This window comes from Mustelus asterias, chromosome 15, assembly GCF_964213995.1.
Source record: "Mustelus asterias chromosome 15, sMusAst1.hap1.1, whole genome shotgun sequence".
Classification (NCBI taxonomy): domain Eukaryota; kingdom Metazoa; phylum Chordata; class Chondrichthyes; order Carcharhiniformes; family Triakidae; genus Mustelus; species Mustelus asterias.
In genome coordinates, this window is record NC_135815.1 from 11279143 (window position 1) to 11296614 (window position 17472).

Consider the following 17472-nt stretch of genomic DNA (forward strand, 5'->3'; position numbering starts at 1 on the left):
GGTGCTCCGGTTTCCTCCCACAGTCCGAAAGACGTGCTGGTTAGGTGCATTGGCCATGCTAAATTTTCCCTCAGTGTACCCGAACAGGCGCTGGAGTGTGGCGACTCAGGGATTTTCACAGTAACTTCATTGCAGTGTTAATGTAAGCCTACTCGTGACATTAATAAATAAACTTAAAACTTCTGCCTCAGTGCCATTTTGCAATTGTTTCCCCTTCCTACAGGGGAACGTCTGAGCATAAATAGTTACCTGTTTCTGCCAGATTGCCAAATCAAGGCAGTAATGCTTCCTAAAAGCACGTAATTCAATTTTTACAATACTAATGATATATTTACAGCTTAAAATACAAGCCTAACCGAGAGTTAGGTCATCTGACTGGAAAGACAAGCCATCAGAGCAGTGCGCTGATTTGTTGATTGTACCAATTGGCAGGCAATAAATTCCAAACAGAATAGAGTCACTAAAACAACTACTGACCCTTCCACTCATGTCTTCATTATTTCCTGAACATAAGGAAAAACAGTCAGTATTTGTTGTTTCAAAAATGCGAGACACAGTGCTGGTTGACCAGGCTGCGTAACAATGGAGGATAGCTAGCAAAGATGGGCTAATGAGCGTTATAACCACTGCACAAATATTTCAATGAAGTGGAAAAGGAAGCAATACACAAGTCCCAGAAATAATTCAGATTTGCTATGTACTTATTGTGAATTGCAGGCAGTATTAATGGCTGCAGTGGAGGGCAGTAATGGTCGCTACCCAAGCCTTCACCTAGAATCATTGAGAAGGGGTACTGGGTAAGCACGAGGGCATGAGTGTTCAACAATAAGAACATGGGGTGCCCCCTTGTGGTTCCCCCTTTTCCCAATGGCTGGGTCCAATAATTGGGCACAGGGTGCCTGAGAATGAAGCCACTGCTCCCCCCAAAAGGTGACACACTAATCGAGGAGGATTTGCTTTGATGTTCTTCCGCATGGCGAGTTTCTTGCCTATCGCCAGAGGAGGTGGGATGAGGCCTTTAAGTGGCAACGTAAGGGCCTCATTTGGCCTAAGACATCCACCATTCCTGTCCAGAGCTTGATCAGGTAGAGTTGAGAGGGCAGTGTGATCTTCACCCTGCATCCACCCACATGCCCCCTCAAACCGATCATGGGGGGTGGGTTGCTAAATTCCACCCCTCAAAAAGTTTGAGATTTTAAATAACCACAGCTGATTTGGTTGTGCCTTATGCCTTACTGCTTGGCTATGGCTACAACCTGAAAACTTCCCTTAAGTTCACACCCAAGGGGAAAAAAGGGATTGTAATTAATTATTCCCATACTTTTGTCTGGTACCAGCCATTGATACAAAACATGGAAATTATTTTTATGTCAAAATTAAAAGGGATTTTAATAGAAGTAAATAAGGAGGAACCATTTCCATTGGCGAGAGAGCCAATAACCAGAAGACATGTATTTCAAGTAATTGGCAAAAGAATCAGGGGGGAAATCAGAAGTGTTTTTATGCTGCAAATGGTTTTGCACTGGTACATGCTACATAAAAGGGTGGTGTAAGCGGATTCAGTAACGAGTTTCCCAAGGGAATTGGATATACACCTGGAAAGGAAAATCTTACAGGGCCACAGGGAAAGAATCAGGGAGTTGGACCAATCAGATAGCTTTTCAAAGAATCAACATAAACACTTGGGGCCAAAACGCCTCCTTCCTTGCTTCCATAATTCTGTGAATTATTTCATTGTAATAATTCACAAGAGTGGATCTCGCTAAATGGCAGCTGCTAAAGCACATCTTACCTCTTTCATTTTTATTCCAATGGCACATTCCCCAGTTACGCTCAGGAGTTGATGGTGAAAGGCAATCTGTATGTAAGCACTTAGAGTGGGCCAAAAATGAAGCTGGTTGCTGTTCAAATCCAAAACCGTTTTCCAAGCAAGGTCAAGAGATTTCACGCACAAAGACTCTTCCAACCTGTAAAGCTGAATAAATCAATAAGTTCGAATGCATAGTAAAACACACTCAAATATAATCATTAAAAGTTCATTACAGTTTGCATACATTTCTATCATAAGTTGTCAGGAGCATTTATAGAAAATTAAAAATACTACAAACTACAGTTGCAAATATGTAACTTTTGGTCAGTGTTAGCACGAAAGCTATATTTTACATTTGCAAGAAAAAAATGCAAAAATATTGACTGCAGAAATAAATGAGGAATATTTTGGGTTCCTACGAGATGCATATTTAATCTTGCTCACCTTAGGAACGAGAATCTTCATGCACTGCAGTACAGGAAGAACTTGGTCTGATGGAACAATGTTAAGCGCTTCTATACAGGCACCGAGGAGTGCTGGATTTCCTACAACAGGCAACGAAAGCTCACATCTTTTGTTGGCTGCACTTTCAGATGACTGCTCGAATTTGTTCAAAACGAAATAGGTGCAGGCCCACTGATCGTGGACATACTGTGCCGATATCCTTCCCCAGCCCTGAGCTGAAGACCCATCCTCTAAAAGTCTGAACCAAAAGAAAAGGTTGTATTTAAGCTAGTTCAGCACTAACCCAACATTTTACAGCAGTATGAACTATGAAAGGGCAGTGAAGTGCAATGCCATTATGTTATGCCAACATAGACAAATATTCCGCTTCTTCCGCCTTTAAGATCTGGTCACACTATTCACCCACAAATGATAAATTGCCTAAGACCATCAAACTCAGAAAAGGAGTTTGAACACAGGTGTTTTAGTTAGAACTTTAAACATTAAATCACTAAATTCAGGATAACTGGTCTATTCTAAAGACCTTTTCTATAAATATGCAAGATTAGATTTCTTGCCTCATGACAAACCATACGCTCTGAAGTATCAACACCTAGAATTTGTTGTTCGCTTATTCTCAAAATGTCTTCCGGAGAAAGGTTATAAATACTAACGTTAAAATGTTTGACAGCAAGCTTTCACCACAATGAACAAACTTTGCTCCAAATCATTTCCCAAAAATCCTGGGGGAGCCCCGTGTCATAAAATACAATTAGATTTATTCAGTTACCATAAACCAGTGCACCCAAAGAGCTGCGGTGTATTAGGACTTGGGATTCTGTCCGTTGTACAGTGTCAGACATCAGTGCCAGAATTTTACCATCCCGCCCACCACGGGAATCGGAGCAGGTGAGGGGTGGAACGTGGAAAGGTCCGTTGACATCGGGCGGGATTTTACGGTTTTGGGATGAGCACGGCAATAAAATCCTACCCTACGTGTACTTGTAAAATCAGCAGTGTTTACACAGTTACAAATAAATGCCTCATAATTATTAACCCTGGCTAACATGCATCTGGCTAAACATCAATTTGTCTGGCTTATTTGCCCTTTGCACCACTGTATCAAATTTGATTCAATGGCACCGATTCTTCCTCGAGGTGTTGTATTTGCTAACAGCTTTTTGTGATTAAAATTCCAACTTTCTGACTGATGAAACTTTAGAAGAGAAAAAATGAATTTGCAGCAGATGGGATAATACTTTGAAATGCATTTGAAAGCTGCAGGTTTTAATGGCAAACCCAGCCATTGTGTGATTACGTTAATTGCAAACATACTCTATGTTTTATTAATAGATTGCATTTTTGTTGTTTAACACAGCCATCCATTCTGGAACGCGTTGTCTGCTAGGTTGACAACTTGGCATATTTAATTCTGGTAAGGTATAAACTAAGGAGCGGGAGGCACGAACTCAGCTCATATGCAACTTGGGATCATTATGAGCAGAATCATATTGTTTTAGTAATATTTAATTATATAAAAAGAACAGTGTTGACTTCATTCCTGGTTCTACTGTAGCCTCAATTCCGATTAGTTGGCAAATCACCAATTCAATTAAAAACATCTGGTCCACAGGCTGATCAAGACAAGAAAAAAGCAGACAGAGAGCTCATTCCCAGTCTACTATTCATGCTGCCCATTGCCGAGCTGTCTGTTAGGATGGGCATGACCAGGTCTCAGGGTATCCCACTCCTCAGTTTTCATTAGGGGAAAAGAACTCGCCTTCACTCGGCACATCCCCAATATTAGGTCATGTGTTGGACTTGGCAATATTTGAATAGTTCACTCCAAATTCCTTAGAGACAACAAAATGTTAGCCAGGAAGTAAAACAAATAATTGCTAATTACGATTGAGTATTTTTAATTTTACACGGACGGTTCTCCCAAACCCTCATCTAGTTAAGGTTTAGTTTTCTTTCCAAAAAAAGTATGGCTGTTACTTTAGTGTTTCAACCTCCCAAGCAGAGCCAGAAAGGGTTTTTAAATCGGACTGGATAGCAGAGAGTCTTATGCTTACATGTCCTCTAGCTAGCATCAGCTGAGTTGCTTACTGGTGAAGATAGAGATCTGAAACTCGGGCCAACATGGATCTCGGAGAACTAAACTGCAATTATCATTGGGAGCTGTTTAGACTTTTTTCTGAAGCATATTGAATATCACTTCTTGGATGGATGAATAAGTTAACACAAACTCCATCCTGCCCGGAAACATTTGAGTTGATATTCACTGAAAACCTTTAATATTCACATTCAACTTTCCAAAGCATTAGTTTCATGTTTTAAATTGTAAATTGCTCGCATTACTTACCCATTGTCTTGCTTACTGCAGACCGGTTTCTCAAGATTCTGGTTGAAGGGCCCAATTAAAATAGATCTGACCAGTGTCTTGACAGCTTCAAGGGAGTCAAGCTGCAGCTCTGGATACTGGGCTGTAATCTTGCAAACCCAAGCTAAAGAAGCTCTGGCAACCACCATTTGGATCTGTCGTCCTAGCTTCAGAACCTGTGAGGCAAAACAAATCGGTTTTTAATGTTTTTTTAATTCATTCAGGGATATGGGCGTCAGTGCCCGAGCTAGCATTTAATGCCTTGAACTGTGTGGTTGTTAGGCCATTTCAGAGGGTATTTAAGAATATTGCTGTGGGTCTGAGGTCACATGTAGGCCAGACCAGGTAAGGGGTAACAGATTTCCTTCCCTAAAAAACATCAGTGAACCAGATGAGTTTTTACGACAATGTTTTCATGTCATCATTAGTCTTTTAATTCCAGATTTTTGCTGAATTTAAATTTCACCATCTGCCATGGTGGGATTCGAACCCAGGTCCCCAGAGCATTACTCTAGGTCTCTGGATTACTACTACAGCGTCAATACCACTACGTCACCACCTCCCCATAACCTCCATGTTAACTTTATAGATATTCAGATTTCATAATTTTGTATATTGGATAATAGTAATAAATTTAAATTTTCATAGCTTTGGAAAGGGGAGACAGTGCAGTGTTAATGTCACTGGACTAACAATCCAGAGTTCAGGCTAAGGCTCTGGAGATATGGATTCAAATAACACCACAGCAGCTGGTGGAATTTAAACATTTAATTAATTTTTAAAAATTGGAATTGGAAACCAGTCTCAGCTAAGGGTGCCACAAAGCTATCATTGGTTAATGAAAAATGCCATCTGGTTCACTATATTTTGGGAAGGAAATCTGCCATCCTTTCCCGATCTGACCTACACGTGACTCGAGAACCACAGCCATGTGGTTGACTCTTAACGGTCCTCTGAAATGGCTGACCAAGCCACTCAGTTCAAGGGCACAGAGAGATGGGCAAAAAACGCTTGCCCAGCCAGTGACACCCAAATCCCATGAAAGGATAAAAAAACTATTTTAACAAGTGCATAAAAAAATTAACAAAGCTTAATAACAATTTATATTAGCATAGCATCTTTAAGATAATAAAGCACCCAAGGCTGGAGCCCAAAACAATACTTTGTTGTCCCACATAACGGAGGGGGTAGTCGCAATTCAGAAATCGAGTTCAAATCAAAAATTGGAATTAGCATTCAAATCAAAAACTGGGAATTGGAATTCAAATCAAAAACTGGGAATTGGAATTCAAATCAAAAACTGGGAATTGGAATTCAAATCAAAAACCGGGAATTGGAATTCAAATCAAAAACTGGGAATTGGAATTCAAATCAAAAACTGGGAATTGGAATTCAATAAATCTGATAATTTATGGGCTAGCACCAGAAAAACTGACCATAAACGCTGATGTTAACTAAAAACTCAACTTGCTCACTTCAGGAAAAGCAACCTGCAATCAAGATTCCACCTGGCCAATACGTGATGTCGAGAGTTGAGCCACTCAGGTAGCTGTTTGAGAAGGTGAACCACCACCTTCTCAGGATAATTAGTTCTGCAGAAGGGTCATATGGACGCAAAACGTTAACTCTGTTTCCCTCTCAACAGATGCTGCCAGACCTGCTGAGTTTATCCAGCATCTACTCTTTTAATTTCAGATTTCCAGCATCTTATTTCAACTGGAAATGCACATCCCCACATCTCAAGATCAATATTTTAAAATAGAATCGTGGGGGTTATTTCCATGAAAGAAATGCAGACTCAGAAGCAATACTGTTGAGATTGAAAAAAAACAGATTTGATCAAATTTCATTGAGAAGGCTGGGTGAACTGGATCATAATTGGATAATGCACAGAGATGCTAGGAAGCATTTATTTTCCCCAGAGAGTCCGAGACAGATTGCCAAAACATGTTGCAACTACAGATTCCCTCAATTCATCCTAAAGGCAATAAGACAAGTTCCAGAGGGAGGAGGATTTCAAGTTAGAAATGGTAGTTGCCAATAAGATAGGCGTGTGATGCACGATATTCTCCTGAATTTTACTTGATTGCATCCAGGGCAAGGGAGACATTTCCTGGAGTTTTTCCCTACTAAACTGAGGTTCTTCAAACTTGTGTTACAGATGAAGGAGATCTAATACGGCCAAACAGTTGATTTAAGGGGGACCAAAATGAAGCCCAAAAGGTAAGCGGCAGTAGGCTGCTGGCTGTACTTCAGAAAAATATGAAGATAGGGCCTTTGAATAAACTTGTAGAAAAATAATTCTCACTGCTCATTGAAGGACAGTTCTAAAAATATCTTTACAGAAGTTGGAATAAAAACAAACTAATTTCAGACGCTTCACAGGACTGGGCAATTGAGAAGCAGAATTTTTATGTGCAACAAGCAAAACATTTTTAGGAGCAAGAAAAATAGGCCTGATTAGACCAAGATGTACAACAGGCCTCAAAGAAGGGAAGGGTGGAGGTATGATATCTGTCATGCCAACTGGAAGAACATCAGTTATTTCATTGCTGCAGATGGGAAGGTCAGAGAAATAAAAGCAGCAGTTGAATCAGACCAAGGTAGCGAAGAATTCTCAAAGGGCAATTCAGCTGGCTGAGTGTCAAACAAGCTGGGACTCAGGAGTGAGACTTGTTGGGTGGTATTCTGCAGGAGGCATCCTAGCAAGGGGGCTAAAAGACAAGATCCAATTTAAGAGTTAATAAAGAGGACAAGGAAAGCATTCAGGAGGTTAGCTGAAATAACGGGGCCTTCGGTATTATTAGCAGGACAGTTTTTTAAATAAAACCTCAAAAGGACTTTTATGAAAATTTAAAAAACTTAATCATCCACCATACCATAATAGGGGGCATCTTGTACCCATGATTCCCAATCTTGGCTGATGCAGAGTGATGAAAGGGGGAATGAGGGAAAAATGATCCCAGGTTTCACTTATGCTCCTAGCGTGTGTTAAGAACAGGATTCTCAAAAATCTGAAAATACCTCAAATGGTCTTCGCCCAGATCATGGCACAGGACAAAAAAAAACTTAAGTTGAAGAAAGAACATGTAAAAAATGCTTTAAATATATGCATTTACGTATACAGACGTCATTTGGTGAATTGCAAACATATTGGGAAGTTCTTTACCATGAAAGGGCCACAGTCAAGGGATTTTTGAAATAATTTATTTTTAAAAAGAGGACATGATGGAATAAATCTGCAGCAGCAAACAACTGCCAAAAATAGGGGCCAAATAAATAATGCAGGAATTATGCTTTGCAGAGTTCAATGCGTTTATATGTTTCTAGGTGTTTTGTCACCTATTCTCTTGGACTTCTAACCCCTGACTTCATTTTCTTGATATGGAGATGCCGGCGTTGGACTGGGGTAAGCACAGTAAGAAGTCTCACAACACCAGGTTAAAGTTCAACAGGTTTATTTGGCAGCACTCGCTTTCGGAGCCTCAAGCTCCTTTTTCAGGTGAGTGAGGACTTGTGTTCACAAACAGGGCATATAAAGACACAAACTCAATTTACAATGCACATCTCTTTAACCTGTGCTTAACCCTCTCTCCATTCACATTGTCTGTACCTTTAAGACTTGATCACCTGTAAAGACTCCATTCCAACCATTATCTTGTAAATTGAGTTTGTGTCTTTATATGCCCTGTTTGTGAACACAAGTCCTCATTCACCTGAAGGAGCTTGAGGCTCCGAAAGCTAGTGCTGCCAAATAAACTTGTTGGACTTTAACCTGGTGTTGAGAGACTTCTTACTGTTCATTTTCTTGAGCATACTTGTCCAATAACCAGCATGTTTTGTTTGCTGTCATCCTTGGAGGTGAAGGTGAGCATGTCCATTATCTGGGGTGTTTTGTCAGGTTTCAGTGGGTACGTAGGTGAATGTTCATAGAGATCTGCACCCAAAAGGTTCTGCTGCAAAGAGAATTGTTTACCGTAGATGACTGAGTTTTGGACAGGTTGCTGGCTCAGGATTTGCTCTCCTTGCGTCTTCCCTCTGTCTCTGATGTACACTCTCTGGGAGGCAGCACCCTTTCCTTGTTTGGTTGCATCAGGTGCAGCGATCCTGGGTGACTTTCTCACAAAACTCAGATTGATATCAGTGTCCTTGTAACGCTTCCTCTGACCATCATGAAAGTGCACCCCAGACTCAAGATCTCCTCAGAAGATTCACTTTGGCATCAGGTATTCTGGCTGCATGACCAGCCCAACTCAGTTGTGAATGTCACGATATGGTGGTGTAGATGCTTGGCATGCCAGCTCGGGTGAGCATTTCAGTGTTTGTTATTTTGTCCTACCATCTGATCTGTTCCTGCGTCACTTTACATTTTTTACCATTCAGTTCATACATTGCTTCTCCTCATTCTTCCTAACAAAATATATCATTTCACACAAGATGACGGGTCGTCCTGACTCGGAACGTTGGCTCTATTCTCTCCCCACAGATGCTGTCAGAACTGCTGAGATTTTCCAGCATTTTCTGTTTTTGTTTCAGATTCCAGCGTGCACAGTATTTTGCTTTGATCGTTTCACACATTCCCTAGTCTCCTACTCCAGCTCATTCTTTGTAAGGATCTCAATATTGGGGAATTATAAAGGTACTAGGAAGTCCTTTACGATGAAGGGGGTCACAGGCAAGGTAGTTTTGAAATGATTTACTTCAAAAATTGAGAGGAGATGATGGAATACATTTGAGGAGGGAAAACTGAACACATGTCAACAGGAGAGTTTGAGGCATTTTTACATATTTTTAGGTGTTTTGTCACCTATCTTTTGGGCTTATAAACATAATTTCCTTCAGCTTACTTGTCCAAGGAGAATAATTAGTGTGCAACACTGCAGGAAAAGCAAAATCCTAACACTAAGATATCACACATACAGTCACAATGTGCTTCAGGAAGCTGCTTAAGCTTTTGTGTCAAAAACTAGAATTTCTCCACATAGAGAAGTATGTTGTTTAAACAAAATTCTAGCCTCAATCCTTATTTACTCATCAGCTTTCCCAGTTAAGCAAAGCCTTGATTTTAAGATTTTTCATTTTCAAATACCCGCTGGCCTCAGCTTTCCCTATCTGTGAGATGTACCTCAGCCCCACAGCACTTAGAAATTATTCCTCTCATTCAGGCCTCTTGAACTTCCCTGATCTTAACTGTTCCATGATGACCGTGCCTTCAGCTGCCAAGGTTCTAAGTTGAGAATTCCCTTCCTAAACTTCACCTCCTCTTTGCCTCTCCTTCCTGTTTTAAACACTCGTTATGACCACGCATTTGGACATCTGCCCGAATGTACCTGAAGTGGTTTGGGATCAAAATTTGCTTTGTAATGCTCCTGCCAAGCACCTTGGGGTGTTTTATTACGTAAAGGCACTTTTTAAACACAAATTGTTGCTTCTGAAATCCAAACTCAAAATTGCTTAATCACCACTCTTTCATCTGCCCCGTCTTCTCTTTTATCCTCTTCAATTTTTGTGGAGTCTGACACTATGGGGGCATGATCATTCATCATGATTTCACTCAGAGCACATAGTTTTCCATAAAGAGTTAGATTGCAATGGTTTCCTTCCTCTTGTCCTGATGTTACTCTGGTCAATGGTCAGTTAAAATACTCACCATTGTGCATTGCAAGAAGTCTCAGAACACCAGGTTAAAGCCCAACAGGTTTATCCGGTAGCACGAGCTTTTGGAGCAGCGCTCCGAAAGCTCGTGCTACCAGATAAACCTGCTGGGCTTTAACCTGGCGTTGGGAGACTTTTACTGTGCCTACCCCTAGTCCAACGCCGGTATCTCCACATCATTGTGCATTGCATAAGACTAAAGGAGCAGTTGGGTACAATGATCTGTTACCAAAAATACTTGATGGGGCAAAGAAATTATGGACAGTTAGCTGAAAGGGCAGGGAGCTGGAACTAACTTAGACAACGGGCACAAGCCAAATAGCCTCCTTCCACGCTGTATCATACTACAACATTTGTGCACCTGCCAATTATCTGTTTGAAATTAATAAAACAGTTCGTAAGATTTATAAGTGAAATATTCTATATTTGGCGGGGGTGTAACTTGGCTGCTCCAGATGTTTTTTGCTTTTATCAAACAATACCAGTTTCATTGCAGCATGCGGCCAAAGTGTTCTCCAGAAATGTCACCGATATTTTGCACAAGGGAAGATAGAGGGCGACAGATATAGAAATTAATTATGCGAAAGAAAATCAACATGGAAAGTTTAACCGCAGTGATTATCCATACCAAAATAAAAATGCCTGGGAATAAAAGTCAGTGAATGTTTGAAGTTAATATCAGTCCCCAAACATGTGGCATCTGCTGATTTTATGTTTTTATTATTTAATTTTTATTTTGCAATAGATTTTTAAATTATAACTCTGATGTGCCTTCTGAAGTCTGCCAATATTTGCAAAAATAAATTAAAGCTCTCCTACCAGTTATTAAAACTGTAAGTAAATGCATACCTAGAAGCCCATTTGGCTGACTAATACTTATTTTATAAATTGCTTTAAAACCTTCACTTTTTTGCAGGCATTTGAAATTTAGGTACATAAATATTTATTTAATAAATATTATTATAAACTGTTTCCATCAGTGGGAGCATGGTAACCAGAAAAATCATAAAATTATACAGTGCAGGAGAGGCTCTTTAGCCCATCAAGTCTGCATCAACACGTGTGAAGCATATTTAAGGAATCTGCAAAAGGGCAGAGACATGGGGATTTTCTTCTCTGTAATGCATTGATCAGGAAAGTACAGGCTGAATTAGAACCGCTACAGTGCAGGAGGAGGCCATTCACCCAACCTACACATCTTGGGACTGTGCGAAGAAACCCATGCAGACACAGGGAGAACGTGCAAACTCCACATAGTCACCCAAGGCAGGGATTAAACCCAGGTCCCCGGCGCTGTGGGGCAGCAATGCTAATAACTATGCCACCACTTAGTGGTGGAAACTAACTAACTTTGGAAAGAGGAAAGATGTAAAAGATGTCTAAGTGAGTGGGTGAGGGTCTGGCAGATGGAGTACAATGTTGGTAAATGTGAGGTCATCCATTTTGGTCGGACTAACAGCAAAATGGGATATTATTTAAATGGTAAAAAATTGCAGCATGCTGCTGTGCAGAGGGACCTGGGTGTCCTCGTGCAGGAATCACAAGGAGTTGGTTTGCAGGTGCAGCAGGTAATTAAGGAGGCAAATGGAATTTTGTCCTTTATTGCTAGAGGGATGGAGTTTGAAAACAGCGAGGTTATGTTGCAGCTGTACAAGGTGCTGGTGAGGCCACACCTGGAGTACTGTGTACAGTTTTGGTCTCCTAACTTGAGAAAGGATATGATGACACTGGAGGGGGCGCAGAGGAGATTCACTAGGTTGATTCTGGAGTTGAGAGGGTTGACTTATGAGGAGCGACTGAGTAGACTGGGGCTATACTCATTGGAATTCAGAAGAATGAGGGGAGGTCTTATAGAAACATTTCAGATTATGAAGGGAATAGATAAGAAAGAAGCAGGGAAGTTGTTTCCATTGGCGGGTGAAACTAGAACTAGGGGGCATAGCCTCAAAACAAGGGGGAGCAGATTTAGGACTGAATTGAGGAGGAACTTCTTCACACAAAGGGTTGTGAATCTGTGGAATTCCCTGCCCAGTGAAGCAGTTGAGGCTATCTCATTGAATGTTTTTAAGGCAAGGAGAGATAAATTTTTGAACAGTAAAGGAATTGAGGGTTATGGTGAGCGGGCGGGTAAGTGGAACTGAGTCCACGAAAAGATCAGCCATGATCTTATTGAATGGCGGAGCAGGCTCGAGGGGCCAGATGGCCTACTCCTAGTTCTTATGTTCTTAAAACGTTTTTAGGGAAAGAGCAGAGGAGAGCATGACAAATTAGTCAGCTTTGCAAAGAACTGGCACCAGAGGGATTCTGCTTTGGAAGAATTGGCAGGGGAGGTGGACTTGAGTAACAGTATTCTGATACCTTATACAATATACATTGGATTAGAATGATAGAGTACCCCATCGTCATTGGGTGCCTGAAGATACTGAATTGAAACCTGCGTCAGGGAAGAGATGTAATTCCAGATGCAGGAGCCTCTCGTCCAGCCTCGTGTTGAAAGTGTCTTCACTATCTCACTCATCACAGCAAGGTAGAGGCAACATCTGTCAAGGTCCAAAACCTCAAATGAAGGAGAAAGAATGGATTTAAAACGATTGAGGAAAAAAAATGGGCTTTAGAAGCTTACATGTTCAATAAGCACTGCTTAGCACAATGAGCCAATAATCATAACAAAACAGTCTCCAATCCTACTTTAAATTTTAAAAAAATCTTCAGAGGCTGCACTTTAGTGGATTTCCTCGCTCATTCACCTGAGCAGAAGCTCATTAAACACGTGCTTACAACATTACTACAAAATTGCTAACAGAAGGAATTATCCCGCAGTCCGTAACAACTGTTAACCCCCCCCCCTAGCACCAACGCCAAGACAACATACAAGGTATTATGCAAGAAACTGAACAGCATTGTTCAAATCAAAACATCTAGCTTGGGATTAAAATTTGGCAACAACTAAGCTTTCTGGAACCTTCCAGCAATATTTTGAACTGGAGAGAACAATAATATCAGAGGGCACCATTTTTCCAAACTATACTGCAAGTATCAAAATGTGGCAACAGATTACAAAAATGTATTGTAGTTTGTCAGTCTTTATTAGTTCTTTAAGATGAGATATTTTGGTAGCTTTAAAGCATACGTACTTGCTGTCACAAAATATTTGGAGGGAGGTGATTGAAATATTTTGAGACATGGCAAGATGTTTAAGAAGCAGAGACCCTCACCAGTAATTCCTCAAGGATTCCAAATGCAGATGGTATTTCACACCTTTCTACTTGAGAACTGTATTTAGTTCAAATAAGCCTTGCGGAAATTATTTGGTTTTGTTTTCACAGGGGAAATTAACGTACACCCTGTTTATACCAGCTTCAGATGCCTTGGTAATTAAACCCACAATGTCCGATTACATGGAGCTTTCATATGCACTGCTGATTCTCAACAGAGAACCTGTCTAGGCATAATTATTTTATCATTATAAATTTAACATTTTTCTTTAAATCATTGAACAGGCAGGAGGGAATGGATTTGAAGACGTGTTGGAGCGGAATTTTATTTTCATCATCTAGCGCACAGATCAAATGCTTTTTATAGAACTTGTCTCATTTTCATTGCATTGAAAGGCTATCCTCATTAATCTGTTTAGACTTTGTAAGAATAAAAGTAGTCCACTTAGCTCCTTAAAACATTCACTCAGATTATGGCTGCTCTTGGAAATTTTAATTTGAGGTTTACAGCATGGAAGCAGGCCCTTCGGCCCAACTTGCCCATGCCGCCCAGTTTTTAACCACTAAATGATCCAATACCTAAAGCCTTTAGAGAGACAGAGTTTCAGATTTCCACTACCCCGTATGAAGAATTGCTTCCTGGTTTTACTTTTAAACAGCCTAGCTTTAACTTTTAAGTTTACTCCCCTGAGATCTCCCTCTCAACAACTTGATAAGTTACTCCTCAACTTCGAAATCAAAGGAATACAGATCATATTTAGTGCAACCTGCCCTCATAAGTAAACCGTTGGCATGCTAAAATTCTACTGATACAATACTGTAGCCTCTCTAATCTATCTTGAGGTTTATTGACCAAAATCGGACACTTGTCAGCTGTGATTCAATTGATAGCACTCTCCTGCCTGTGCCAGAATGTCTAAAGTTAAAGTTTATTTATTAGTCACAAGTAAGGCTTACATTCACACTGCAATAAAGTTACTGTGAAATTCCCCTAGTTGCCACATCCGGGCACCTGTTTGGGTCAATGCACCTAACCAGCACTTCTTTCGGACTGTGGGAGGAAACCGGAGCACCCGGAGGAAACCCACGCAGAATGGGGAGAACGTGCAAACTCCACACAGACAGTGACCCAAGCAGGGAATCAAACCCAAGTCCCTGGCGCTGTGACGGACCCTAAACCCTAAACATGTTAAAGAAGCCATCCCCTACGGACAAGCCCTCCATATACACAGGATCTGCTCAGATGAGGAGGATCGCAACAGACACCTCCAGACGCTGAAAGGTAGAACATAGAACATTACAGCGCAGTGCAGGCCCTTCGGCCCTCAATGTTGCGCTGACCTGTGAAACCAATCTAAAGCCCATCTAACCTACACTATTCCAATATCATCAATCACAATCACCAGGCAGGAGTGTTCTCTTCCCGTTGGGGAACACTTCAGCGGTCATGGGCATTCGGCCTCTGATCTTCAGGTAAGCGTTCTCCAAGGCGGCCTTCACGACACACGACAACGCAGAGTCGCTGAGCAGAGACTGATAGCCAAGTTCCGCACACATGAGGACGGCCGCAACCGGGATCTTGGGTTCATGTCACACTATCTGTAACCCCTACAACTTGCCTAGGCTTGCAAAATCTCACTAACTGCCCTGTCTGGACACAATACACATCTTTAACCGGTGCCTAATGCTCTCTCCACTCACATTGTCTGTACATTTAAGACTTGATTACATGTAAAGACTCACATCCCAATCATTATTCTGTAAATTGAGTTTGTGTCTTTATATGCCCTGTTTGTGAACAGAACTCCCACTCACCTGACGAAGGGGCAGCGCTCTGAAAGCTAGTGGCTTTTGCTACCAAATAAACCTGTTGGACTTTAACCCGGTGTTGTGAGACTTCTTGCTGTGAGGGACAGCAGTGCTAACCACTGTGCCACCGTGCCGCCCTCACAAGTTAAAATCCCAGCTGCAGCAATTTGAGTACAAAATCTTTGATGATGCTGCAGTGCAGCAACGAGGGAGTGCTGCACCCAGAGGTGCCTGCACTCAGATCACACATTCAGTTGCGGCTGACCTCTCAGGTGGCAACAAGCGATACCACTGCACTAATTTTGAAGAGCAAAGAAACTTACACTCAGTGTCCTGGCTAATACTAATAACTCAACCACCTCCTGAAACAAAATTATCTGGTCATTATCTCCATTTGTCATATGCAAATCATTGACCACGTTCCTCACATTGCAAAAGTGACTACACTTCAAGAGGACTCATTACTTTGGGAAAGGTGACATAAAAATGCAAATTTCTAGTTCTGTGGAAGTTCAAGGCACTAGACATGATTCAGACATCACATTTCACTGCTTCAGAAATACGTATTAAAAATAGAGAAAGAAAGAACACTTCAGAAAATGGACAAGCAGCAACCAATCTACAAGTTTTCCTCACTCACCAACTAATATTAGACTGTGTTTAAAATAGCAATGTGACTTTGTGGCCTCAAAGCAAAAGGAAAGTTTAAATACAGATTTGCCTCTGCAGTCGCAGAATATATTATGCATTACATGGCATAACCCTGCTGTCTTTGTGAACAGAATTCCCACTCACCTGAAGAAGGGGCTCAGAGCCTCGAAAGCTTGTGTGGCTTTTGCTACCAAATAAACCTGTTGGACTTTAACCTGGTGTTGTTAAACTTCTTACTGTCTTTACAAAACAGCACATTGTACAACTTACTGTCTGCTACATCGTGGAAGATAGCATCCAAGGAAATCCAAATCAATGACGTGTTTAAATTAGTACTGTTACAGTAACAAAAACTGCCCTCAAAGTCAAAAGTGACATCTATGTGACCTTCACAAGGTAAACCCTCCCTTTCCATTCCTCTAACCTGACTGCAGCCTTTGATAAAGTTAACCAAATCATCTTCCTCCAATGCCTCTCCACGGTCATCCAGCCAAATGGGACTGCTCTCACCTGATTGCAGTCCTATCCATCTATTCATAGCAAAAGAATCACTTGCAATGGTTTCCCTTCCAGTTTCTGTACTGTTACCTCTCGTGTCCCCAAGGATCTATCATGGGATCCCTCCTATTCCACTTCTATAGGCTGCCCCTTGGCAACTTCATCCGAAGGCGCAGTGTTAATTCTCTCATATACACCGAAGACACCCACTTCTACCTCACCACCACCGGTCTTGACTTCTCCGGCGTTACTAAATTATCATACTGCATAACTGACTTCCAATACAGGATGAGCTGAAGATTCCCCCAATTAAATATTGGGAAGTCTGAAATTGTTTCTTTCAGTCCCCACCCAAACTCCTTTCCCTGACTATTTACCTCATTCCTCTCCCTGACAACATTCTGAGATTAAGCCCTTCCATTTGCTATCACATTTAATCCCAAGATTACCTTTCGACCTCATATTTATGCCATCACTAAAACACTTACTTTGGACAATGTAACATCACCTGCCTTTGCACATCGCAGCTCATCTGCTGCTGAAACCCTCATTCATGCCTTTCTTACCTCTCAAATGGATTGCTCCAATACATTCTTAGCTGGTCACCCACATTCTACCCTTCACAGCCATACAAAGCTCTACTCTACGTGACTTGACTCAGACCAAGTCCTGTTCCCCTATCACTGCTGTACTCGCGACATTGGCTCCTGTCAAGTAGCATCTGGATTTGAAAATTTCCATCCTTGTTTTCAAATCTCTTCACGGCCTCCTCCTTCCCCATCTCTGGCATCTCCTCCAGCTCAGAATGCTCCGAGATATATGTGCTCCTTTCATTCTGGCCTCTTGTACATTCCTAATTTTAGTTGCTGCACCACTGCTGGCCACACCTTAAGTTGCCTAGGCCCCAAGCTCTGGAATGCCCTCTCTACAGCTCTCTGCCTGTCCACTGCACTTTTCTCCTTTAAGATGTTTCTGTACACCCACTTTGTCCAGGCTCTTGTTCATTT

The 17472-nt window shown here is 41.4% G+C and overlaps 1 protein-coding gene across 4 annotated transcripts in view; it reads right to left on the reverse strand.

The window, feature by feature from the left end:
- Positions 1-17472, reverse strand: part of tarbp1 (TAR (HIV-1) RNA binding protein 1) — a 170546-nt gene that overhangs the window by 99527 nt on the left and 53547 nt on the right. For all 4 annotated transcript variants that reach the window (XR_013499614.1, XM_078229496.1, XM_078229497.1 and 1 more), the window contains exons 14-17: positions 12688-12849; positions 4620-4813; positions 2255-2513; positions 1793-1975 (exon numbers count right to left, since the gene is read on the reverse strand). Coding sequence is in view for 3 of the 4 variants with exons in the window: in XM_078229496.1 (XP_078085622.1) it covers positions 1793-1975; positions 2255-2513; positions 4620-4813; positions 12688-12849 (798 nt within the window). In the remaining variant the exon portion in view is untranslated. The remainder of the gene's footprint in view (positions 1-1792; positions 1976-2254; positions 2514-4619; positions 4814-12687; positions 12850-17472) is intronic.